Consider the following 27,749-nt stretch of genomic DNA (forward strand, 5'->3'; position numbering starts at 1 on the left):
CTCAGAGCAGAGCAGAGGGACTGAGAGACCCGTGTTTCAGTCCAAACACTCTATGTAAGTGATTGCTGTCGGAAGATATAACTATTTAAGACTTATATTAACACAAATATATCACTCACTTCTGCTTTAATGGATCAAACACATCAGTTGCAGCCCAAAGTTCATACTTTAAACAAATCAAATTATTTTTCTTGTTGCTATAAACATTAAACACGGACGTGAGAAGATGATTTCTGCTTCACCGGCTTCATTATCTCTGTGTATATACTGTATATATGTATGTATCAAACCCACCGTGGAGAACAGGTGGACCACGTTGTCCAGGATCACCAGTTTGGGACGAGACTTCACTCCGTTGACCGAACAGTGAAGGAACGAAGCTCCGCCCTCCACCTCCACCTCTCCGGTCACGTGGAACAACTCCTCTGCAACCTGACGGAGAGGAAGCACAGGTTCGCCTGCTCGTTAACTCTTCATTTACACGTTTCAAAGTGATTGGATGGACTTTTGCCTACATATTTGTGTGTACACATGAGTAGAAACCTCAGCCGATATGGCCTCAGCGTTCTCAGGACATTATACAGATGCAGGTCCCGAGAGTCAGAACGGAACTGGGCAAAAAGGCTTTTACATTTTCAGCCCCGTCGACCTGGAATGATGTGCAGAAGGACTTGAAACTGACACATCTTGTAACTCTGGGTGAATTCAGGTCAATTATAAAAGACAGAGAATTGAGCTCAATCGGACTGTGCGATTGCGTTGTTTAATCATGTTTTTCTGAAATGTGTGATTGTATTTTATTTGAGTCTTGTGTGATGTGCAACTGAGCTGTTGTGTGCTGCCGTCTTGGCCAGGTCACTCTTGGAAAAGAGGTTTTAAATCTCAATGAGTTTTTACCTGGTTAAATAAAGGATATTGATTGATTGATTGATATTGATTGATGCAATCAATGTGAAATCAATACTTTGATGCAGTTATCATCATCATCATCATCATCATCTCGCAGGGGAGACGGGGGACGGTTCTGCTGCTGCTCGTACTGAGACAAACTTGTCTTAGAGGTATGAAAGTAGCTTTTTTCATGAGCTGTATTTTTGTCATGGCTCAGTGTCATTGGCTCTCATTTATCAAACATGCGTAGCCAAATCTACCGCAAGAATCGACATTTATCAATATGAACGTGAGCGTAGGGTACGCAGCTCTGACCAGGTGTACGCACATTTGAACCAGCGTAGAACATGCAGGAACGAGTGCTGCTGTGTCAGAATGATTATTAAACCATAGCATTAAAGGGATAGTTCACCCAAAATTGAAATTTCACTCATTATCTACTCACTGTCATGTCGACTAAGGGCTGGGAGAAGTTTCAGAGTCCTCTGTGGCTTCCCTGAGTTACAGGGGGTCTCGGCGTAGCAGTGCATGTCCATATGACGGTTGCAAATGGATACCAACTGTCTTCGTAACAAAAAGACACACCAAAAAACATCCAAATACCTCCATGCTGCTCGTATGTAATGTGTGTCTTGTATTGAAGCCCCGAAATGCGAAATTGTCCCGAAAAAAATTAAATAAGTCTATATTTCAAGCTTGTTTGTAGCAGAAGCTCCTCTTCCCAGTTCGTCCAAATTTGACGAACCGGGAAGAGGAGCTTCGCGAAGCTTCCACTACAAAACAAGCTTGAAATATAGACTTATTTAATTAATTTTTTTCGGGACGATTTTGCATTTCGGGGATTCAATACAAGACGGACATTACATACGAGCAGCATAGAGGTATTTGGATGTTCTTTGGTGTGTCTTTTTGTTACGAAGACAGTTGGTATCCATTTGCAACCGTCATATGGACATGCACTGCTACGCCGAGACCCCCTGTAACTCAGAGAAGCCACGGAGGACTCTGAAACTTCTCCCAGCCCTTAGTCGACATGAGGGTGAGTAGATAATGAGTGAAATTTCAATTTTGGGTGAACTATCCCTTTAATGCAGCGATGCGGACTTAATGTTGTTGTGGTTTTTATTGGTGAAATAAAAAAATGATATCAAGTCCGTGTCGAAAACTTAACTCGACACGATTTTGAGCAATGAGGTGAATTAAAAACCACGATGTGACAGATGCTCCTGAATCAGCTGTGTAAACAGAAACAGTGAATGACAGATCTGTTACAGTGTTGTTAGATCACAGACAGAAACTTATGTGATCCTGCAACAGAGTGATGATGAACGGCTGCTCAGCCTCTTTCTCTGCCGGACACCAGAGCCCCGACTGAGGAGGGAGACGAGCCGCTCCGGTGTGATAGCTACCGGTCCAGGTGCAGCTCATCTCCACAGCGACAGAGGTTTTTTTTTTGTTTTTTTTGTCACCTGTCAGCAGGGATTTGGCCAGTGTTTCACATCCCTCCATCAGCCGAACCGTGTCATCAGTGCTGACGGTTATAAAGTCGCGTTCACGGCAATAATTGTTATTTCTCAAACACTTAGGCTATGTTTAGTAAACTGCAAACACCAGAATCTGCTCCAGATTCTACGCAAGTTTGATAAATGAGTTGCCATGTCCAGCTGGCACATGATATCATATTCTGTCATGGCTGGGACGGTTGCAACCATATCAAACCAGACCGCGACAGTTTTGTTTCTGAATTTCAAGAATTTATTTTAAATATGCAAGTGCATAAGCAAACATAAATGTATAAAATTAAACATTATTAGCTCAAAATAGGCACAATTTATTAATATTATTCAACAGAACAGCCAATTAGACCGTGAGAGATGATTCCCAAAAATAACTGAGCAACTATTGTTGTTCTATGGGACAAAAAAAGTTCAATTTATTTCATGTCATATAGTGAATAACTCATCTAATAGTAGAATACCTGTTTAATTAAAATATTTTGTATTGCAAAATTGTTCCATTTGTCTCACACTGAGCTATTGAGTTTTAATACCACCAGTAACATCTGCACATTGATTCAAGACCTATGTTCTACGCTGCAAACCAAACTCCGACCAAACTTGTATTATTGTAAAACAATGCATATTTTAGCAATAATATGATTATTGAGACAAAAAACAAAAGTTAATGAGTGAAATTTTATGTGTTTAATATGTTAGATAGATATACTTTATTGATCCCAATCTGGGAAATTACAGAACTGTTGCAACTGTCCCTGATCTGTGTTGCAACTGTCTCCAGGTTTGGGGTCAGTTGCAACGTCTGGATTCTTCCGTCCAAATGAATATTGTGATTGATGTGTCACATGTAACCATCTTTAAATGGCTCATTAGCAGACACGTGTAAGTTTAATATGTTTAAGTTTGATAGTCCAAATAGTCTCAAGTAAAAAAAAAAAACTGTTGCAACTGTCCCCAGTCTGCCCTGTTTACTTTGCCTTTTAATTGCTACCAAGGAATTACAAAATAAAGTGACGTTGAGCTCATTTTCTTGAACAAACTTGACATAATAAAGTAAATAATGACACAGTACAAAAAGAAAAACCAGCTCACCTGGATACCGTAGCTGCCATCTTTGTTGTACTTGACGACCACGTCGACTTCTACAGACACAAGATGAGAAACGGTTTGCAAACAAGGGAAGTAAAGTAAAGAAACACAGATCAGCAGCAGCAGCAGCAGCAGCCACTCGACTTATTTTTGGCCTCTCAGCTGCGTTTTTTTAATAGAAACGTTGAATAATGAATACGAGTTCATTAACAAACTGTCGCAGACCCGACCAGCCTCAAACTTAATTATTCAAACTCTCATTAAACGAAACAGATCCACAGTTACGAGCCGAACCCCCGACGCCGCTTCATCTGCTTATTAAAACTAAACTAACTAATGCAACACTAATTAAACGTCGTCGTCCTAGCCCTCACATACACTCAAAACACTCAGAAATCCATGTACATCTGTGTGTGTTACAGATATGTACTGTTTATAAGCCGGTTAGTGCAGCTCTCTAGGTGTGTGACTGATGTGTTTATATTTTTTATTTTGCATCGTTTTCAGGTTTTAGGGAAGTTTTTTTTCGACAGGAAGTCAGACACGCTGAGAGAGACGATGACAAAGCTGCTGAGCTGCAACATGTGTCGTCTGTTCACGTAAAACCAAACACTCGCTGAGGCAGAACAGACTTTCCAGATGATTAATGTTGTTCACCTGTCTGAGTGACGACCACGGAGGAGCGGAGGAGCGGAGGGGCTTCGTCATCATCCTCTCTCAGACACACATTTTTCACTCCTGTCACTTCAATTAGCGCCAAAATGATCACGAGTCAATGATTTGTCTAGTGCATGCAAGATCAATCAGCCACATTTTACTGATTAGTTAACTATTTAAATTATTTTATTGTGTAAAAATGTCCAATATTTACTGGTTTGAGTGTTTTCAATGTTTGTTTGTCCAACTGAAAGTCTTTGAAGACGACATTAACAGGGTATATACAGGAATCTTGAAGTTAATTCTAATACCTTTTTAAGACCTTCTCAATATTTTTCAATACCTCACCGCCACTTCAAGCTGTTACCATTTACATCAGTGACACTTTAAACTTAACAGTTTTAGTTTGTGATAAAGACTATAGACCACTATGATACAACAGAATTCAAAATAGGCTAGGATAATAAATCAAAAGCAAAGTTTATCAAAAACAAAAAACATTGCTCCACTCAAAAACAAAAACGATAATCTTCTTTTCTAAAAAAATAAAATAAATTCACATACTTTTACAATGTTTTTTAGGACTCAAACTCTTGGACAGCGAATTAAAAAAAAATACCTTCAAAATTTAAGACTTTAAAAAGTCATGAAAAGACTTTTCAATACTTTTTAAGGGACTTAATTTTCCCAAAATTGATTTATCACCTTTTAATACTTTTTTTACAGGGACGGTGCACATTAAATCGACACCATTATAAATGTGCCAGTGTTAGCCAAGTGGCTAATTCTCAACTGCGGTCCCTGAGCAAGATGTTAATTGCCAGCCTATAAAACAACACAGCAGTATTACATTATAAACAATTTACTCGATACTACCTAAAACACATGTGTCTGAAATGGTGCAGCATATACTGTATACACTACTCACAAAAAGTTAGGGATATTTGACAAGAATATCCCTATAAAAGGTTCATGCTACAGTGATTCTCTATCATGAAAGCCTTTTAAGGAGAAGGATGCAATGGTAATTTCATCATGAAACAGCCTACTAATACAGGCTTTTTTTATTTTATTTTGTAGAAGAGTGCCTTGGCTTTTTTGTTTAGTTGTCACATTAGGATTTGAAAACCCACCCTGGGCATTTTTCACTTTGTTTCTATCATTTTATGAAAAAAATGCATTTGTTTAGAGCCCTACTACGACGCAACGATGCACCTGTGAGATGTTTTTTTCTTTTTTTTTTAACTCCCTTTGAGCTGTGAAACCTTGTTTTTTTTTTTTTGTCTCTCCGTCCTCCTTCTCTTCCTGAGCAGCAGGGGGCAGCAGAGACAAAACACAACAGTGCGACTGGTTCTTACTTTTGTCTCCGAGCTGAAGCGTCAGGTTTCTGTTGAACTCGATGTTGCTCCTCCATCCGCTGCTCGAGCCAAATGGGGAGAACGGGTCTGAAACACACACACACACACAATATAAGAGACAACTTCAAAATGATCATTCATAGGTTTGTGTTTGAGTAAAACGAACACTTTTGTTTCATTCTATAACCTACTGACAAAATTTCTCCCAAATTGGAAATAAAAATATTGTCATTTAGAGCATTTATTTGCAGAAAATGGCAACAAGGCAAAATAACAAAAAGGTTCTGGTGTTTTCAGACCTTGTATAATGCAAAGAAAACAAGTTCATATTCGTTTTAAAACAACACTAACTACTTTAAACTTAGGAAGAGTTTAGAAATCAAAATTGGTGGAATAATTCAAATTTTTAATCGCAGTTTTTTTTTTATTTATAATCTATCTTCCTCATTAAATATGATTTGGTTCAGGTGATCAGCTAAGTAGAGTGTTGTAGTTCAATAGACACTGGAATCGATGGCTGCCATACATGTAGAGATAAGGCTGATTTATTAAAGGGATAGTTCAACATTTTGGCAAATTGGCCCATTGCCATAATCCCTATAGTCATAGCAGTAGGTTCGTTACCTTTAATTGTCGGTGCAGGCTATTTTTAGAACGGCGGAGCAGAGCCGCGAGCTGCTCAGAGCTACGCTACGGAGGCTCATGGGATTTCTTGGTTTCCCTCATCAAACTCATCAAATACACAATCCAACAACTCCACAACGCTCTGGTGGACAAGTTGTGACCTGCACATTCACCACGCTATGAGATAATAACAGAACGTTACCAGACAGAGTTGTTTTAGAGGCAAATTCATGCAAAACCGCTGATGCGCGTTGCCTTCAGGGACAGTTTTTCAGCAAGCAGTCTCTGCATTTACCTCGTAACTCTGTCTCGTAACGTTCTGTTATTATCTCATAGCGTGGTGAATGTGCAGGTCACAACTTGTCCACGACAGCGTTGTGGAGTTGTTGGATTGTGTATTTGATGAGTTTGATGAGGGAAACCAAGAAATTCCTTTAGCCTCCATAGTTTAGCTCTGAGCACCTCGCAGCTCTGCCGTTCTAAAAATAGCTTGCACCTACAATTAAAGGTAACGAACCTACTCCTAAAACTATAGCGATGGCAATGGGCCAATTGCCAAAATGTTGAACTATCCCTTTAAGAACATTTTGGAGTGGTCTCTTCATTATTTCCAGAGCTGTATATACACTCAGTATTGATTATTCTCCAGGTAAAGAAGCTGTAAACTTCCCTAGGGATCAATAAAGTATCTCTAAGTCTTTCCTCTCCTCACCGGTGGAGGCCCGTGTGAACTCCTGCGTGTGCTTCTTCTCCTGCAGCACCAGCCCCAGCGCCGCCTGGCAGACCGTGGCGCCGGACGGGGCGGCGGCGGCCGGGAAGAGGTCGGCGTAGTGCTGCGGGATGAAGCTGGTCGTCACGTTTCCAGCCTCGAACTCCGGGTGGCCGGACAGACTCAGCAGGAAGTCGATGTTGGTGTTGAGTCCCACGATCTGAGGACAGAGAGAGAGAGAGACAAACTCAGTTCACTTTACAGTTTTTCTCGATTGCTAAGACACATTTCTCGAAAAAGCTGCTCTCCTTTTCTCTAAACTGTGAAAACAAACCCCAATTTTCAAGCTACATTCACAAAACCTCAGACTCTTCTTGCAAAACCAAACTTTCACCTCAAAACAGTTCAATCTGTGCCCAAAACTGAACTACGTATGTTGTCAAAGCCCCGAGTCAATCAAAATTAAATACACTACTGAGCAGCCACTAAACACTACATAGACAAATAGAAAACACAAAGCTCAGGACATGAAGCTGTAGAAATAAATGTTTATCGTTCACTGTAGGCAAAATGCATGTTGCAAAACAAAAAACCTGTGCATTAACTGTAGCACTTCTCTCCTTCCCTTTCTTTCACCCTCCTCCTTCCCTCTCCACATCCATTCCATCCCCTTTTTCTTCCTTCTTTTTTCTTCCCAGTTCATCCCTTCCTCCCTCCCTCATCCTCTCTTCCTTCACCCTGTCGTCTCTCATCTTCTCCTCTTGCAACAACAAAAAACCTGTGCATTTAGCACTTGTACAAAAAACAGAAATCCTGTGCATTTTACACGTAGCACTTGTACAGTATAAAAACAAACAGAAATCTTGTGCATTTAGCACTTGTATGCAGTAAGCCTACGTAAAAATTAAGTACAAAAATATACAAATGAGAAGTGCGTAACTCAGCCACAGCATAATTTCTCCGTACAGGACTTCATCCTGAACTGGCTTATATATGTTCCCTCACATCATTGGACACAAGTGTGATCCATTTTGAGTTGTTGTGTTCAACCGGTGAAACCTGTGCTTTAATTGTGTTTGACTTTTGCCACCTGTGCTCAGCATTATGCAACACAGGTGCGTCACAATGAATGAGAGTGTACGTGTGTGTGTGTGTGTGTGTGTGTGTGTGTGTGTGTGTGTGTGTGTGTGTGTGTGTGTGTGTGTGTGTGTGTGTGTGTGTGTGTGTGTGTGTGTGTGTGTGTGCGTCTTACATTATACTGTCTTAAGCAGTAGCGCAGTTTCTTCAAGGCAGCTGATCGGTCCTCTCCCCACACCACCAGTTTGGCGATCATTGGGTCGTAATGAGCCGACACCTCGTCCCCTGAAAACACATAAACACACATTATTATTAAAAGGGACAATTCACCAGTGTTTTTGCATTGTGGTAACTAACTGACCGTTTGTGGTTTTTACAGATGCGTCTCAATAAATTAGAAAATCATGTAAAAGTTTATTTATGTCAGTAATTCAATCCAAAAAGTGAAACTAATACAATATATAGATTCATTACATTTCATTTATTTAATTTATTTTAATTGTAATGATTATGGCTTCACATTTAATGAAGACACAAAATTCAAACAAAAAAAATTTGAATATATTTATATATATTATATATAATATATTTTTTAAGCATTTTTAATATGGAAATGTTGGCCTTCTGAAAAGTATGTCCATCTATAAGCACTCAATACTTGCTTAGGGCTGTTTGGCTAGAACTACTGGAAACTGACTTTTCCATGTTATTCTAATTTATTGGGATGCACCTGTATAGTGGATGGGGGTCATAAATAGATAGCACGTGAATGGGTCAATGACGTGATGCAATCCAGTGTCAAGTGGTGTAACTAGTATTTTTTCATACAAATCTGACTTTATACAGGACAATAATTCTGGACTCATAAAATGTGGAATAAATGTAATTCCCTTTTGAAATGCAGCACTGTGTTTCTTGACAAATTTCACATAAACTGTCACATTATTTAGAAAAAAAGGGGGGTTAAAGGGTAAAAGGGTTTTAGGGTTTTGTCCTGCTCAGTGTTGCTAAAATGTATTAAAATTCAAATATAGAAACAGCAAAAAAAAATCTCTTTCAATTGATTTTTTTCCAGAAGAAAGTATAGTTTTTATAAGTACACTTAAATCCAGCGTAGGTGGATCAAACATTTATTATTTCTCATTCTTTTGTGGTTACACCATTTGACATTTTCAGAGCATTCAGTCTGACTTTTGTTAAAAAAAATGGTTCAAATGTAGTTTTAAAGCAGAAGTAAGTGATCCGGTGGTTTTGGCTAACTTTCTGTCAGCAGATGGAGTTAGCAGTCCCCGCCCTCGTCCCTACGTCACCACATTCACGCGCATCCCTTGGCTGCACACACAGAGAGGACCGCCCCTTTATGCCGTTCTCTCTCCTCATTGGATAAAGGTTGTAGGATACAAGGAAAGTTTTCTCCTCGGCTTACAGCAGAGCAGAGTGACTGACAGACCCGTGTTTCGGACCAAACACTCTGTCAGAGAAAACTGCTGTCAGAAGATATAACTATTTAAGACTTATATTAACACAAACATTCCGCTTACTTCTGCTTTAAATTAGATAAAACCAACATGAATCTGATCCATGCTTTTAAAACAATTATAATTAGTTTATTTTCATTTACAAAAAAAAAAAAGTATTTGTCACTCTGACCCAAATACAAAAACAGACAGTGTTTATTTTGTGTGTGATCTGGACTCCTCACCTTCTCTGACTCCCGTCTCTATGCGAGTGTGTTGGTCCGGTGGGGGGGTGGAGAGGTGCAGCAGAGGCCCCGCCCCCGGGAGGAAGTCGTTGTTCGGGTCCTCGGCGTAGATCCGAGCCTCGAACGAGTGGCCCCCGAGGATGATGTCATCCTGGAGGAGAGGCAGCCGCTCCCCTGCTGCCACCTGCAGGACGTTTCACAGAGCAGAATTAAGTTCCTGGAGAAAAAAAACTGTTTAATCTCGTATGAGTTTCCTTCTTTTCCTCCTCCGCCCGCTCTCTCCCGTCTCACCCGGAGCTGCCACTCCACCAGGTCGGTCCCAGTGATCATCTCTGACACGGGATGCTCCACCTGCAGCCGGGTGTTCATCTCCATGAAGTAGAAGTTGTGTTGGGCGTCCATTATAAACTCAACCGTACCTACACAGAGACACAAACAGTGTGTTCATAATCAGGTGTGGAAGGACATGGAGGTGTGGAAGGAGAGGAGAGGAGGTGTGGAAGGAAAGGAGGTGTGGAAGGAGAGGAGAGGAGGTGTGGAAGGAGAGGAGGTGTGGAAGGAGAGGAGAGGAGAGGAGGTGTGGAAGGAAAGCAGGAGTGGAAGGAGAGGAGGTGTTCATATACTGTGTGTTTTAGATCTGAGGACCAGGGTTATTATAGTTAACTAAAACTAAAACCAGCTGTGATTAAAATAATTTAGTAAACTGAAATAAAAATTAATGAATGAATTATTTGAATTTAAAAATCGATTCAGAATCGTTGCATCAAGAATCTCGATGCATCTTTGAAACAATTATTTTCTGATTTTATGAGCACTGATGGGAACATTTATTGACTTATGCAACTAAAAAGGGAAAAATCCATCAAATCTGGAAGTTCATCTTCAGAGGTCTCAAAGAGGCTTTCTCCTAAAACTTGAAAAATTAAAACTAAGACTGAATAAAAACTAGTCAATTCCTCAAAAATAAAAACTAAACTAAAACAGCTTATTGTTGAATTAACTAAAACTAAACTGAAATTTAAAAAAAAGCAAACTGAAAAACTGAATAAAAATAAAACTAATGAAAATTTTAAAACTATAACATGAGGCTGATGCTGAGGACAGCGAGTCGGATCGGATGCGAGTCGTACCTGCTCCGACGTAGTTGACAGCTTTGGCTGCTTTCACCGCCGCTTCTCCCAGTTTCCTGCGAACCTCAGCACTGATGCCAGGCTGGAAAACACAGAGTGAAAACACAGTGTTAACACTATTAACAAGTGATCACAGCTCTAATAGATACTAGATCTTCTTCAATTAACACAAGTGCAGTATTAAATTCCACCAACAGAGCTGAACCTTTCCATTTGTAGTCACCTAAGTTTTCACCGACAGCTGAACTAAGAGCTTTAATTTAATGTGCATCAAGTCCAATCACCTACAGATTAGTACAGTTCAGGAATATTTGTCCTACACTGTAACTGCCAAAGCTAAATTATCCCAAACTTAAACTCTGAGTGTTTTTGTTTGCAAGAGAAACTAGACTACTTTAAGATAAGATAATAAAAGATAAGGCTATTCCTTTATTCAATTAAGGGTATTACATCAGCCAAAGGAATTTAGAGCACAAATTATAATAAATACAGCAATAAAGTTTATAATATTGGTTTTATACACGTGCAGTTGTCAGACTGTGCAGGTTATGTTATTATGTTGTAAGACTGTGCAACACATGGGAAAAAATAATAACAAACAATTCTTTGCACAGCTACATTGGCACAATTCTTTCCTCCTTTGCACAGTTTTATACATGATGCATATTTAAGTTTCCTCTCTATTTATTCTATTTTAATATATTTTTCATAACATATGTATACACATAGTTTCATAAGGATGTATATAGTGTATATTTTTTCTTACTTTTATGTGTTATGCATATACTATATTGCTTATATGTAAGCAAATATGTCTGCGCTACTGAATACTTAGATTTCCTCTGGGATCAATAAAAGTTGTGGACTGTGGACTTAAAGCAGATATCAGCTTCACGGCCGTTTCGGCTAATGCTGCGTTCAAGGCAGGCTTTTGAAACCGTAAGTTACAGCTTCAAGTCACAACTACGACTTGGTAGCGTTCCAGGTAACCCGTAGCTCGTGTTTTTACCATCCTGTTGTCTGTGAAAGTTCCCTATAACGGCCACTCGTAACTTCCGACCCGTGAACTCGTACCAGATCGAACTGGTATGACTTCACAGGAAGGAAAAACACAAAGTACGAGTTTCTTTGAACGCACCATGAGTTAGCAGCCCCCGCCCTTGTCAGGCATCAATTGGTCCTCGTGCTACGTCACCACATTCACGTGCATCCCTTGGCTGCACACACAGCCCTTCATGCCGTTCTCTCTCCTCATTGGATAACACTTGTATCCCACAAGGAAAATTTTCTCCTCGGGTTACAGCAGAGCAGAGTGACGGAGAGACTCGTGTTTAGGCTGAAACACTTCATGTAAGTGATTGCTGACGGAAAATAGGACTATTTAGGACTTATATTAACAAAAACATTCCACTGATATCTGCTTTAAAGCTTTGACATCATTGACAACTTTTAAAATAAATTCCTCCTAAGCCAGTTTTAATTCAGCGATGCGTCTCTGTGGCGGTCGTCGTGGTGCTCTCACCCCCGGCGCCTCCTCGATGATCTTCTGGTGTCTCCGCTGGACGCTGCAGTCTCTCTCAAACAGGTAGACGGCGTTACCGTGCATGTCCCCAAACACCTGCACCTCCACGTGTCTGCAGCAGACGCACAACAAGAGAGAGAAAGACACACTGGGTGAAAAATAACGAATAAAGAAAAGCAATTACAAAGAAATGGCTTAAAGGGATAGTTCAACATTTTGGCAAATTGGCCCATTGCCATATTCCCTATAGTTTTGGCAGTAGGTTTGTTACCGGAGTTGTTTTTGAGGTAAACACAGAGACTGCTTTCTGAAAAACTGCCCCCGACAGGAACGCGCATCAGCGGTTTTGCATGAATTTACCTCTAAAACAACTCTGTCTGGTAACGTTCTGTTATTATCTCATAGCGTGGTGAATGTGCAGGTCACAACTTGTCCACCAGAGCGTTTTGGAGTTGTTGGATTGTGTATTTGATGAGTTTGATGAGGGAAACCAAGAAATCCCATTAGCCTCCGTAGCGTAGCTCTGAGCAGCTCGCCGCTCTGCTCCGCCGTTCTAAAAATAGCTTGCACCGACAATTAAAGGTAATGAACCTACTGCTATGACTATAGGGATTATGGCAATGGGCCAATTTGCCAAAATGTTGAACTATCCCTTTAAGCCAGACCTATAGATGAATGGTATGATATAATGTACAATGTATTTGTAATTAATATAATCACTTTTTCAATGAGGCTTCAGCAATCTAAATTCAAAGACATCTGGAAACAATGCAAAAGGTATATTTCTCTGAAACGCACTTCTTTTGATTAAGTTTTTTTTCTTTCTATATCAAGATGTACTTATTTACTTACCGTATTTACTTTATTGTATTATTATGACAGAAAACACCCCATGTTCACGTGTTATTTTATAAAATGCATTGTAAAAGGAAAAAATAACAGCGACAACATATAAACCAGTGAGTGAGTGTGTGACTGTTACCTGGGATCCTCTACAAACTTCTCAACCAGCATGACGTCGTCGTTGAAGGATTTTCTTGCCTCTCGTCTCGCTGACTCCAACTGCTCCAAGAAGTCTGAGTCTGAGCGTGCGATACGCATCCCCTAAACACACAAACACACACACACACACACACAAATGCCAACAAACAAGGTCATAATTTGTTTCCTCGAGTTATTAAGTTAAAGGTTGTGTCCGAAATCACTCACTCATTCCCTCCTCCCTACTCACTATATAGTGAATTCAATATAGTGGACTATATAGTGGACTCACTGGTCAAATAAAAAAACACTTTCGGACACTACTCCGCCGCACAGTTAATGACGTATTACGTCGCGTAATTAAAACGTTCCGACCGCGATTGTAACAGCTGGTGCAGGTACCATGGATACAACCATGGCAACGGCCGGTGTAGAGGAGTAAAGCAATATATTAAGCTGTAATATATATATATATATTTAAGCATCAAAGATGTTCAATCAAACCCACATAATTTGAAACAACATTCAAAACACACACACAGCCAGTGTCACAACTAAGCATAACGTCCACTAGCTTAATGCTAACGTTAACTCTTTGACTGCCAGCCATTCTCACAGCAGCTTCCTCCAGCTTGCCAGGCATTTTCCAGCTTTTTGACTGATTTCCGTAGACCCACCATATATTATGTACTGTTACTACATACACATTCAACCGATCAAAGGAAAGATGAGGGTCTCTACTTTCCAGCAAAAAAACCTGTTTGTTTCTATCTTGTTCCAGTCTTGTGAAATTGGTGGTTGAATATAAGTTACTTTAGCCCAAAATGCCATTCTGGCACCAAAATCTTGAGAAAAAGAGGTTTTTGTGTCGGCTGTCATTTTCAGGTGGACCAGTACAATTGGCTCCTTTATATTTTGCTTTAGTGATGCCTCAACATCTGTACAGTTGTTCTCTTGTAAACAACAACTAAATCAACACTGACAAATGACTTTTGATGACAAAAAACAAAACATTTAGCTACTGACACACACTACTGCAGCCTCTTTTCTTTCTTTTCTTTGAGTTACAACTTTTTCTTTCCTTTTTTTAGTGTATGTGCGTACGTGACGTGTGTGTGTGTGTGTGTGTGTGTGTGTGTGTGTGTGCGTGCGTGTGTGTCTGTCTGTGTGTGTGTGTGCGCGTGTGCGCGGATCAGTTAGACACAGGGATGCAAACGGGTCAGGACCAAAAAAGAGAGGAATTGTCGTGGGGGGGGGGGGGGGGGGGGGGGGCTCACCATTAACAATATCACAGAAAAGTCTATTTCCAGTAGTTCAACCCCAACCAAGTATTGAGTGCATATAGATGGACAGTTTTCAGAAGGCCAACATTTCTATATTAAAAATGCTTTAAAAAAATAAAAACCATTGCAATATTTCCATTTTGGAGATACTGATTTTTAGGTCTTCACTGAATGTTAAGCACAATTATTACTATTAAAATGAACTGAAGAAATAAAGACATGGGATTTAACATCCCATTCAGTGTGTAATGGACATATAGGCCTATATAATGTGTTAGTTTCACTTTAATTGAACACATTCTACATCGCGGAGGCGACGTCTCTCCTTCACCTCTGAAACGGGGCAGAGCTCCGTGGGAGACACCTGCCTGACACAGCAACGGACATGCACGGGGGGGGAAACGGCGGCGCCGTCGCACCGAATGCACGCGGATACGCGCCGCTTTGGGTAACGAGCGCGCACGTCGCGTCTACATTGGAGGTGAATAGGAAGGCTCTGGGACTGATTGACTGTGTGGACCACCACCAGTCTGATCAGGTCCATCACAGCACAGCAGCTGCAGCTCTGCCCCGCTGTCACATGACGCATATCAGCGCAATCTGTTTACATTAAACCGACATCAGGAGAATAATGAGAATTATGATTAAAAAAATATATATATTTGTTTCGAATTTTGGCCCCTGGATCATGATTTTTTTTGGGCGCATTCTTGGTAAAAAAAAAAAAATCCTCTAAAAAAAAAGACAGTTGGGATGCATAATGTGTCTCATAACAGTATACTGTGCGTCACGTTATCGCCTCAACCATGGTTGGTGAGAGCAGAAATGTTGTTGTAGGCCTGTGCATATTCTCATTTGTCCAGGTCATAGTATTTCAAAGGAGGTTAAATCGAAAGCAACTGGACTTATACTGAGTCTCCACACCAGATAGTTGGACCAGTCCCAGCCTGGTCAGATGCTACATGAACTGATGAAGCCTCTTGGATGAGAGGTGAAACGTCTTCCTATACTTTTTTTTTTCAAAGGAGGTTAAATCGAAAGCAACTGGACTTAGTTATAATAAGTAAATAACTAAGTCCAGTTGCTTTCGATTTAACCTCCTTTGAAAAAGAAAAAAAAAAAAAAATTGTTGTAGTGAAATTTTTTTTTGAAACGAGTGAAAACGAGCGCTAATTCGCGTATCTCGCGTATCTCGCGTTTGGTTGCGCGTAAAAGCTCGCGCGAAAAAAAAGCGTTCCTCGTGTTTGAGACACGATGAAATAGACGAAGACGCGAGGGTCCCGTCGCCATAAAAGAATCGGGTGTATTGCGTCGCAAAAAAAAAAAGTCGCGTCTACCGCGTCTCGCGCCTAATCGCGTCTTTGCGTCACGGCCTTTTACACCGCGGACGTAACGAATAAACGGTGACGGTGTGAACGGACAACATAGAACAGGACCAGACGTGGCGTTGTTTCCTCTTTTCACCGACAGCTCCACTCTCCCTTACTTACACTAACTACTGTTATTGTTGAGGCCAGAGAATTGTGGGATTTGTAGTTTTTGACCAATCGCAGGTTGTGCTCTTTCTTTTTTGTGATTTTCCTGGTTAACACATGTTTTTTTTTTTTTTAGGGGCAAATGCGAGCGAAATGCTCGCCCATGGTGGGCATACGAAAATTTAAGAGCTGTCTTATTTAAGTCTTGAACACAATAATTCAACAAATTTAAGACATTTTAAGGCCTAAAAGTGTGTAATGGACATATAGGCCTATATAATGTGTTAGTTTCACTTTAATTGAACACATTCTACATCGCGGAGGCGACTTCTCTCCTTCACCTCTGAAACGGGGCAGAGCTCCGTGGGAAACACCTGCCTGACACAGCAACGGACATGCACGGGGAAAAACGACCGAATGCACGCGGATACCACGCGGATACGTCGCGCGTCAACATTGGAGGTCGGCAGTTATCAGTATAACCCAGTGGTTCTCAAACTTTTTTCGTCATTCCCCACTTTTAACAAGTGGGGATTTTCAAGCCCCACTTCCCCCCGTCGCCCCAACAAAAATGACTTAAAATTTATTGAACTTACTAGCACCAAGTATATCAGTCATATTTCATGTCAAAATCAAAAACATGAAATAACACAAAGTTCAAAAAGAGAAAATAAAAGTGCAGATCAAAAACGAAAAGTAAAAGTAGGCTACAGTAGTCAAATAATGAAACACTGTTTCATTTGCAATCTGTGCAAAAAACAAAAACATGAACAAGTGAACTTTCCCTGCATTAGTGGCTGCAATGTGCCTGTGTTGCACTGCACATCCTCGGGGTTGCAGGCTTGAAACTGCCTCAAGTCATGCTCAGTGTTGAGCTGAGATGTGTGTGTGTGTGCGTGCGTGCGTGCGTGTTTTCATCTCTCTCGAGTCTGACATAAGAGCTATAAAACGCACACAATGATCGCATTTGTCAAACGCTGTGTTTTATTTTGAAAAGTGCTTTATTTTGACAATTGACCGGATTCTCTCGTTGTTTCATGTGTGACTTCCTGCCAAGATTGACGCGTTCGCTCGCGGCTCTGAACTACACAACCGGTACTTGAGCACTGAAGGGAAGCGGTCTCTGCTCCGCGCTATTCGCGGTGCTTCGGCGTCCGGTGTGAACCCAGCAGCCTGCTACCAGAGCCAGTCTCTATTAGAAATTCTCTGCTGCTGCTGCTGCTGCTGCTGCCTTGTTGTCCCACTGCAAATGTTAGCCCGCTGCAATTAACATCCCGATGTCAATCATTGTTTTTGCACTTTAGTTCCAGGTTACATTTTTTCTCCCGGTCTCCTAATGCTTTTTAATAATTTTAGCTATTCATTATTACTTTGTTTGTGTGTGGCTGTTTTGTTTAGAGTGAATTATCTTTGTTGTCAATAGCATTTACAGTAAGATAGGCATGAAATTGAAAATTTCCTCCCGTTTGTCGCGCCCCACCTGTCATGTCTCCGTTCCCCACCAGTGGGGCGCGCCCCACACTTTGAGAAGCACTGGTATAACCAGAGACAACCATGAATGAGTTCGCCTCAGTTTCACGTGATTGTCACTGTCAGCCTGTTAGAAAAACATTTTACTGACCCCAGCTGAGACGCTGAGACCCCCCCCCCCCCCCCCCCCCCCCTCCCAAAAACAAAAACTCTTCGGATCTGAACGATTCACACAAGTCACCTAATTGGTCATGAAAAAAGCGAGTTTCGCTTTTCGGCGCGCTGTTTGCATCCCTGTAGACAGGTTTTTGTAGCCGAAAACACGGCGCATTAGATCAGATCCAGCTTCCTCTGGTCAGCAGGCAGCGGTCTCTCTCACTCTCTCTGTCTCACACACACATCTACACACAGCCTACAGCTCTGACTGACGTCACGTGCCCCCTGAACTCAGCCACAGACAGTCTGCTCACAACAGACACTCCCACCATCTTTAGCTCTCCTCCTCGTCTCGTTCGCCGGTGTTGTGGCCCTACTGGTTTCAAGTTAACTGGTTACAGCTGCAGATGTTTTGCGCTCCCTGAGCAGATTCGTCACAAATTCACAAACATACACAACATATTACCAGCGAGTTTCAAGCCACAATTCACATCTACCGCGGCGAATATGCTGCTGTGAGTGAGCACTAACAGTTACGTACCAGCCACATGGGAAAAAAAATAAAGTGGAGAAAAAATAATCTTCACACATTTGCGTGGGTCGGGACTCGATCTCGCTTCAGCAAAACCAATTACACCACTAATCACCTGTCTAGCTCTGTGAGCCACTCAAGCTCACAGGTGCCAGCCGCTTCACTGGATATCAGTCAATTACGTCACTACAGGTAACGTTTTGACTCGAGCTGACCTGAAACAACTGGTTACCATCGGTTTGCCTTTGAAATACACGGACAATGCCTCGGTGTATTGTTCTTTTTCCTCCAGTCTAATCAACACATTCAGCGCTACACTTCTCTCCGCACAACGCTACGCACCACAACAAAGCCTGTCGTGTTGAGAAAGTGATGAACTAGCTCGGAAATACTGTCAAAATACGCTCAACAATATGTAAACAAAAGCGAAACACTTGAGCCACTGCATGTGTACATGGTTGAAAAGTACTACTTGCATTTAATCACATTACTGTATTGCGAATGTTTTGTGTACTTACATTTCTTTACACTTCTCTACAGATCTTATAAAACGCCCAACGTATTTATTGGCGTGCATTAAAATAAATGTTCACTTCAAGTCGCCGTGGTCGAGGAGGAGGTGAAGTTAGCTCTGAGTCTACCTGTTTCTGCCTGATGCGTTCAAGGGAACAGGGCAGCGTCGGACGTGAGTCGATTGTTTGAAATTTAGATTTCGTGTGTCGACATATTTTATCATTGCCCTTTGTAAAGGTATACTTTTCATTAAAACTAGTTTGACATTCACAAAAAAAACTGACATATCTATGACAGAAAATCATTCTGGACTAATGTTCAAATAGAGATTGATAATTTTCTTGCCATTTAGATCGCCATCGACCCAAAACTGTTTAGTTTGTCAGTTTTTTCTGTGAATCCGTCCGACGCTGCCCTGTTCCCTTGAACGCATCATAGCCACAAGGCAGAAACAGCAGAGGTTAACATCACCTCTTCCGCGAACCACGGCGACTTCAAGTGAACATTTCTTTTAATGCACGCCAATAAATACGTTGTGCGTTTTATAAGATCTGTAGAGAAGTGTAAAGAAATGTAAGTACACAAAACATTCGCAATACAGTAATGTGATTAAATGCAAGTCGTACGTTTTTCACCCATGTACACATGCAGTGGCTCAAGTGTTTCGCTTTTGTTTACATATTGTTGAGCGTATTTTGACAGTATTTCCGAGCTAGTTCATCACTTTCTCAACACGACAGGCTTTGTTGTGGTGCGTTGTGCGGAGAGAAGTGTAGCGCTGAATATGTTGATTAGACTGGAGGAAAGAGAACAATAAACACCGAGGCATTGTCTGTGTATTTTCAATGGTAACCAGTTGTCTCAGATCAGCTCGAGTCAAAACGTTACCTGTAGTGACGTAATTGACTGATATGCAGTGAAGCGGCTGTCACCTGTGAGCTTGAGTGGCTCACAGAGCTAGACAGGTGATTAGTGGTGTAATTGGTTTTGCTGAAGCGAGATCGAGTCCCGACCCACGCAAATATGTGAAGATTATTTTTTCTCCACTTTATTTTTTTTCCCATGTGGCTGGTACGTAACTGTTAGTGCTCACTCACAGCAGCATATTCGCCGCGGTAGATGTGAATTGTGGCTTGAAACTCGCTGGTAATATGTTGTGTATGTTTGTGAATTTGTGACGAATCTGCTCAGGGAGCGCAAAACATCTGCAGCTGTAACCAGTTAACTTGAAACCAGTAGGGCCACAACACCGGCGCCGTCCGTTCCTCATCCACACTAGATCGCGGGATTTTCAAGCTGCTATCCGAGTGATTTCTCGCAAAATCTGGCGACTTTCCAAACGCCCTTGACGACTAACGACGAGCGATCAACGGGGTTGTTGTTACTAACGTTTGTGCTTTGTATCACGGAGCTGCACGGAGCTTCGCCGAGCTGCCGAGCCGCCATGAGCCCCGCCGCCGCCCCCGAAGCTCTCACCGGCGGCCACAGTGTCACGGAGCGGCGCCGCTGCAGTCAGACACCCGCTCCGCTCCGTGAGGGGGGAGAAACACGCTATATTTTTTATATCTCTCAATCCAAATGTGTTTTTCTGCACTTTATTTTGATGATACAAGTCTGATCTTCACAGAGGAGTAGGGCAAGACATTCAACATGGCGTTGCCATTAAAAAAACGCTAAGACGAGTTATCTCGTCTTTGGCAGACTACGCTTGGATCAAGGGGGCAGTTGTGGATCTGAGAAGTGAAGCTCACTTCCGCGTTCAAAAAACTGCAATCCCCCCGGCTTCCTCTGGGGGCTGGTGTCAGAAGGGAGCATTCCCCATAGACCCCCATGTTAAAATCGCCGATTTTACATCCTCAGTAAACATGTTAAAAGCCTGGTGTCAGAACGTTTTTTTTTCTCAATCGATAGTTTCTACCCCCGCACACACTCTGAGGGGGGTGAATTTTTTTTAAACTCTACCGTTTTACTGTTATTAGGTTAAAACTCTGGCCAATTAGGGCGCGGAAATGTTGAGTGACAGGCCCGAGCAGCTCCGTGGACAGCTGCTTCGAGGCCAGTGGGCGGGTTCTCGGCGGTTCTCGGCCGGCCAATCCAACATGGCGCTGTCCAGGCCGCCATATTTGAGTCACAAAAACGACTCCCCAAAACCAATGGGTGACGTCACGGACGCTACGTCCATTCTTTTTACAGTCTATGGCTGTGTTCGAAACCGCATACTTCTCCTACTACTCGTACTACTCATACTAACGATTTGAGTATGCAGTATGTTCACACTGCGCAGTATGCGATTTGCAGTAGGCGAGAAGTTCCCGGATGCATACTAGATTCGGCCGAAATGTTGAGTATACATCATGAGGTCACTACTCATACTCAAACTACCCAAGATGCAACGCAACGTGACGTCAAGGACCGCCTCTTCCTTGCTGCGAAAAAAAAAAAAAAAAAAAAAGAACGGAGAAGGAGGAGCCGAGCGGACGAGAGGAAAAATGGAGGGGCAGCAATACAAATGTGAGCAAGCTAGCCACAGTGGGGACAGGTTCACTTCCTGTTTATAAAGTAAGAGCACTGACGTCATTGTAACGGCTTTCTTTATGGTCAATTGCAACGGGTGCTTTATTTTGACACAGAAACCGGAAGTACAGTGCTCACTACGGCTGGTTTTACTAACGCCAGAGAAGTCCGACTTCGTCCGACTAAAATTGTAAATAGGTGTTATTTTGTCATTTTTTCAACACCATGGGGATACGAAGTAGTACTTTCTCGCCTGAAAATGTTTCAAATGTTGCTGAAGTTATATATTTACACAGTTTAGAGCTTAAGTGAAATCAGCTTCAGGGCGGCTGATTTCGGCTCGGGCAGGAGCGAAATGCATTGTGGGTTATCATAGTACGCAGCAGTGTGAACGCTCTGCATACTGTATGATCGATTAGTATGTAGTATGGAGTATGGAAGTATGCAGTATGGAAGTATGTAGTATGGAGTATGTGGTTTCGAACACAGCCTATGGCTTGGATTCGCTAAGACGAGATAACTCGTCTTTGGCAGTGAAAGAGTTAATGTAAAACACCATAGACGGGCTAACAGAAATTAGCCTCGCTATCCAGTCTGTGTTCAGCTTATAACGCTTGTTAGGAAATTTGCTCCGACGTTTGTTTTGGGAGTCTGTGGAAGCCGCGACCGGTCAACTCTGGCAGCTGGACACATTTATTGAGGCTGCTGCACTACTGCATTTATTTGGTAGCTACACCGGTCGTTCTGGGCCGGTGTGTTAACGGCGTCGATCCGTGACCGCAATGCATGATGGGATATCTTGCTCCGGTTAGTGACCATCGGATGCTCACTACATTTCGCGGTGAATTGTGGGATAGATTCAGTGCACTATGTAGTGAACATTAATAATCACTAAACATTCGGACACCACTACAAAATGGCGTGGTCACTATATAGTGCACTATATAGTGAGTAGGGGGTGATTTCGGACACAGCCAAAGTTATTTAGACTTTTTCCACGTCCTCTCACCTTTCCTCCTCCTCCGCGGACCGCTTTAATCATCACAGGGTATCCGATGCGGGCAGCCTCCGATTGCAGCCTCTCATTTGATTGGTCGTCTCCATGGTAACCTCCAATGATTGGCACGCCAGCAGCTGACATGATGTGTTTGGATGTGCTGAAGATGGACACAAAGCAATGAATGTTTAGTCACCATGCACACTCTTTTATTGAAGTTTCTATACAGCTGTTGGCACAAAGTCTTGACCAGATGTTATAAATATTTTTTTAATGTGTGTGTGTGTGTGTCACCTCTTAATGCCCATGTCGCGAATGGCGGACGACGGAGGCCCAATGAAGATGATGCCTTCCTGTTTACACGCTTCTGCAAACTCTGTGTTCTCAGACAGAAAGCCGTAGCCGGGGTGGACGGCCTTCACACACAAACACACAGGAAACCAGGTGTAATAATGATTTTAAAATGTGAATTATTTATGTTAGTGAAGAAATCTGAACATTTAGGGATGTCACGATTACTTGTTTTCGCAATTAATCACAGTATTAAACACCACAATTATTTAATCGTAAAGGTTTTTTAACCTCTATGATTAAATAATTGTCTATTAAACGTCACAGAGACGTGTGCGAGTGGTTAAGTTTGGCAGAGGAAACTTATTCCCTCCAAACAAACATATTAAGTCGATGACGGCTCGCAAAATAGTGGCCATAAGAGGAAATACATCTGATATGAATCACCACCTGCGGGATACCTACTCGGCTTTGAATGGAAAAGTAAAGGTAAATACAAAGTAACTGGGTTAATGTTGTTAATGTCAATAAGTCAACGTAACACTGAAGTAGGAAAAGAGCGTAAGGAAATTTTTTTTTTTTTTTTTAACTTCAAATTTAATACTTCAAACATTTCCTCTGACGGATTCATAATTGGTCCTATATTAATATACTTTACATATTTTGCTTATATAATTAGTAATGCAACTATATTTCAACTATATTTGATTTTACACATTCATTGTGTTGTAAAATGATTTAATATAATAATCATAATTATTTCTCTGACAATAATCGTACCAAGAAAAACTATAACCGTGACATCCCATTCCCTAATGAACATTATTAAGTATGTACACATTAATCTCCTTTTAGCAGGATAACTCACATGTGATCCAGATTTCTTGGCCACTTCCAACACTTTCTCCATAGAGAGGTAACTCTGCTGGGATGGCGGAGGCCCGATGTGGTACGCTTCATCTGCCTGCAAAACGACACAAAACAAAAACAGACTGGGTCCTAATGCAAGCTCCAGGAACAAACAGTGAAGAATAATAATAATTATGTGTCGATAATTAAAATAAGCGTAACAACTGCTGCAGAGTGACGATGGAAACAAACAGTGACGACTCTTCTCACCATGGCCACGTGCATCGAGTGTCTGTCTGCGTCGCTGTACACCGCCACGGAGCGGACGCCCATCTTCTTGGCCGTGCGCATCACGCGGCACGCGATCTCTCCTCGATTGGCGATCAACACTTTCTCTATCCGTCCCACGCCTGGACAAGAAGACACAGTGTTAACAGCTGTCAGAAATAATGCTCTTTCAATGTTAAACTTTACTACAGACTCAGCTCCATACACAAGACACACGACAATACAGAAACAGACAACACAATACGTATAATAAAAGATGATGAAAGCTAAAAGTTCATATAATAACAATCAAAAATAGAAATTTCTAAAAAGGATAAAAAAGAGGCATCTGTACTAATGTTGTTCTTTGAGGTGTCAAGTCTACACATAAATCTATAACACAGCTTCAAGAGAATTACGTTTGCACTAAACTATCTAAGTCTCTTCAGTAATATTCTTAAAGGGATAGTTCAACATTTTGGCAAATTGGCCCATTGCCATAATCCCTATAGTTTTAGGAGTAGGTTCGTTACCTTTAATTGTCAGTGCAAGATATTTTTAGAACGGCGGAGCAGAGCCGTGAGCTGCTCAGAGCTACGCTACAGAGGCTCATGGGATTTCTTGGTTTCCCTCATCAAACTCATCAAATACACAATCCAACAACTGCAAAACGCTCTGGTGGACGAGTTGTGACCTGCACATTCACCACGCTACGAGATAATAACAGAACGTTACGAGACAGAGTTGTTTTAGAGGTAAAATGCTTGATGAAAAACTGCCCCTGACGGGACCGCGCATCAGTGGTTTTGCATGTGAACTATCCCTTTAATCTTCTGGGTCTCTGCTCTGGTGATATGATTGCTGCTGCTGCTGCTGCTGCTGCTGCTGCTGCTGATGATGATGATAGGAGGAATGTCCCCAACTCACCTCCTCCTGACACGAGCCTCACGCCTCTTTTGGTCCATGACAGTTTTCTGGACAGAAGCAGAGGAGAGAGAGAAGAGTCAACAATCTCAGCAGCACACAACTGTGACGTGCAGAACAAACAGTAAATAAACAGAATTGAATTGAAATGAAATGATGAATAAATAATAATAACAACTTTATTTATAGAGCACCTTTAAAAATGCAAGTTTATAAAATATATAAGAGACATGTCACAAATTGGATGAACCGCCCAAGCAATACAGCAACAAAATGAGACCAGGAGGAGTCAAATTAAAATGCAGGATGCAGTTAATTAGATAAAATAAATAACAAGGGGGATATACATGATTTAAAAAAGAGAGATAAGATGAGATGCAATAAGAAAAGATGGGATAAAAGAATTAAAATAAAAGAAGGTGCAAAGAGCATCTGAGTAAAACTGTGGGATAAAAATAGATGATAAAAAGAAGAGGATGACATCACATAAAAGCAAGTCTGTAAAAGTGGGTTTTAAGAAGTAGTTTTGGTAGAAACAGTCACTGTAGATCTAGAATAGATAACTGAGCTGACTGATACTGTAAGTGTCTGCTGCTACTGTAAGTGTCTGCTGCTACAGACTGTGTGCATGTTGTTGCAGCAACATTAGCCACGCTGCTACCTTTATTTAACCTTGTCCTGGTCTGAACCCTCTCTTCTCTGGTGTGTAAAATAAAAAAATCATTCACAAACACATCGACATAGAGTTCAAACATACCGTGTTTTATCCATAGTTAGTAATCATGGCCACCGGTGGATAATTTACAATATTATAGCTATGATAGTGCATCTTATGCTGTTAGCTCAGCCGTGGGACAACACCGGTCCGGCTGGGAAAACTTTTAAAAACAAGGTAAATATCTCAGTGGTGGAAGATTTCTTTTTAATATATGAAGTGAGAGTTTGTTATGAAAATAACCGAGCAGACATGTTGCTATTTGGTATACTCACTGTGTAAATATCCTCAGACCCTGCAGAGTGGGGAAACTCAGGATGACTGCAGCCATCGCTACCAGCTGCTGCTAACTGAGCTCAGTCACTGACGAGGAAAAGGCGAAGTGGAGAATTTATTTAAGAACTTATTAAATGGTTTGGTTTTACTTTAACTACGGATAACTAACCAACGTCAATTGGAGAACAATATTTGCTGCTTTCAAATATCACACACGTACGATTAAACGCCGAAAAACACGCATTTTAACGTCTGTATTACTAATTTTGACCCTTCCAAGGACTCGTAGCGGCGACAGCCAATGAGAAAGCGGGATTTATGGAGGCGGGGATGGGGCTGCAGTGACGTCAGACATCCACCAGAGGGCGACATTTAACAGGCGGTGGAGCTGTTTACTATTTTTTGCTTGCTTTACAGTTGCTTGAACCCACTGTTTGAACCAGTCACTCTTTTGACAAAACCATCAGCACTTTTCACCTGTTTAGACACAACTTACCAACACATTTTCATTGTGATGCACCTGTGTTGCATAATGCTGAGCACAGGTGGCAAAAGTCAAACACAACTAAAGCACAGGTTTCACCGGTTGAACACAACAACTCAAAATTGATCACACTTGTGTCCAATGATGTGAGGGCACATATACTGTAAGCTAGTTCAGGATGAAGTCCTGTGGCCTGACCCAGTAGCTACAGAGAAATGATGCTGTAGCTGAGTTGTGCACTTCTCATTTCTATATTTTTGTACTTTATTTTTACATATACTTACTGCATACAAGTGCTAAATGCACAAGATTTCTGTTTGCTTTTTGTACTGTACAAGTGCTAAATGCACAGGTTTTTTGTTTTGCAACATGCATTTAGCCTACAGTGAACAATAAACATTTATTTCTACAGCTTCATGTGCTGAGCATTGTGTTTTCTATTTTTCTATGTAGTGTTTAGTGACTGCTCACTAGTGTTTTTAATTTTGATTGACTCGGGGCACGATTTGACAACAGAGTTCAGTTCTGAGCACAGATTGAACTGTTTTGAGGTGAAAGTTTGGTTTTGCAAGAAGAGTCTGAGGTTTTGTGAATGTAGCTTGAAAATTGGGGGTTGTGTTCACAGTTTAGAGAAAAGGAGAGCAGCTTTCAAGAAATGTGTCTTAGCAATCGAGAAAAACTGTAATATTATGTATTATAACTTATGTATAATAATATATATTATAACATACAGTACAGGTCAAAAGTTTGGACACACTCAATGCATTTCCTTTATTTTCATGACTATTTACATTGTAGATTCTCACTGAAATTCCACTAATGAACCCTGACAAGGCACACCACCTGTGAAGTGAAAACCATTTTCAGGTCAGGTTCACCTCTTGAAGCTCATCAAGAGAATGCCAAGAGTGTGCAAAGCTCAGAGCAAAGGGTGGCTACTTTGAAGAAACTAGAATTGGTGGGGGCAGAGATAGAGGAGGAGGAAGAAGAAAAGAAGACAACGAAGAAAAGACGTGTTTTCAGTTATTTCACACTTTTTTGTTAATTCCAGTTCATTCATAGTTTTGGTGCCTTCAGTGAGAATAAAGGAAACACATTGAATGAGAAGGTGTGTCCAAACTTTTGGCCTGTACTGTATATTATGTATAATTTATTATACCATTATATATATATTATACCATTATATCATAACATAATGTATAATAATAATATAAAAATAATATATTATGTATAATATTATGTATTATTATGTATAGTATTATGTATTATGTATTATGTCTATTTCAAGACATTATGGAAAATATGATGATCTATACTAGATAAAATGTTTCTACAGATTTTTCTTTTCTTTTCTCCATTTTAGCACATCTATTTTTTTATTTATTGTTTCTTAATTGATCAAATGTATCTTTATGCATCCTGATACATTGTATTTCTTTATTATTTTTGTCAAGCTCTGCTTTTTGTGATATTTATTATGCACTCCCTGTATGTCACTGCTGTTTCATTAATGTTTGTATAATGTCATGTTTGTTTGTTTGTCTGTTTAATGTGTATGGGTGGGTAATGTAATGTATGTATTTATGTATCTTGAGGTTGTGTGTGGCGTACGGGGTGAAAATAAGATTCCTTGCAAAGGACAAATAAAGCTGAATCTGAATCTGAATGTCTTTAATATGATAATAAAGTATATATATATACAGTATATCGACTCTGACACGATTTATTCTATTTTTTATTTCATTA

General features: G+C 41.0%; 1 protein-coding gene across 1 annotated transcript; it reads right to left on the reverse strand.

Moving 5' to 3' along the window:
* Positions 1-182: 182 nt before the first annotated feature.
* Positions 183-25,770, reverse strand: LOC310985335 (methylcrotonoyl-CoA carboxylase subunit alpha, mitochondrial-like; the record flags this gene model as incomplete). Its single annotated transcript, XM_083970910.1, has 17 exons — positions 25,519-25,770; positions 24,532-24,578; positions 23,608-23,747; positions 23,357-23,452; positions 22,492-22,613; positions 22,210-22,357; positions 13,259-13,380; positions 12,277-12,388; positions 10,755-10,836; positions 9,916-10,043; positions 9,625-9,808; positions 8,098-8,207; positions 6,849-7,065; positions 5,513-5,599; positions 3,501-3,550; positions 295-432; positions 183-197 (listed from the first exon to the last, which is right to left on the reverse strand). Exons 1-17 carry the CDS (start codon positions 25,572-25,574, stop codon positions 183-185), a joined length of 1,854 nt encoding a protein of 617 aa, XP_083827036.1. The 5' UTR covers positions 25,575-25,770.
* Positions 25,771-27,749: the final 1,979 nt, after the last annotated feature.

The sequence above is a fragment of the Trachurus trachurus genome (assembly GCF_905171665.1).
Source record: "Trachurus trachurus genome assembly, chromosome: 4".
Lineage (NCBI taxonomy): Eukaryota > Metazoa > Chordata > Actinopteri > Carangiformes > Carangidae > Trachurus > Trachurus trachurus.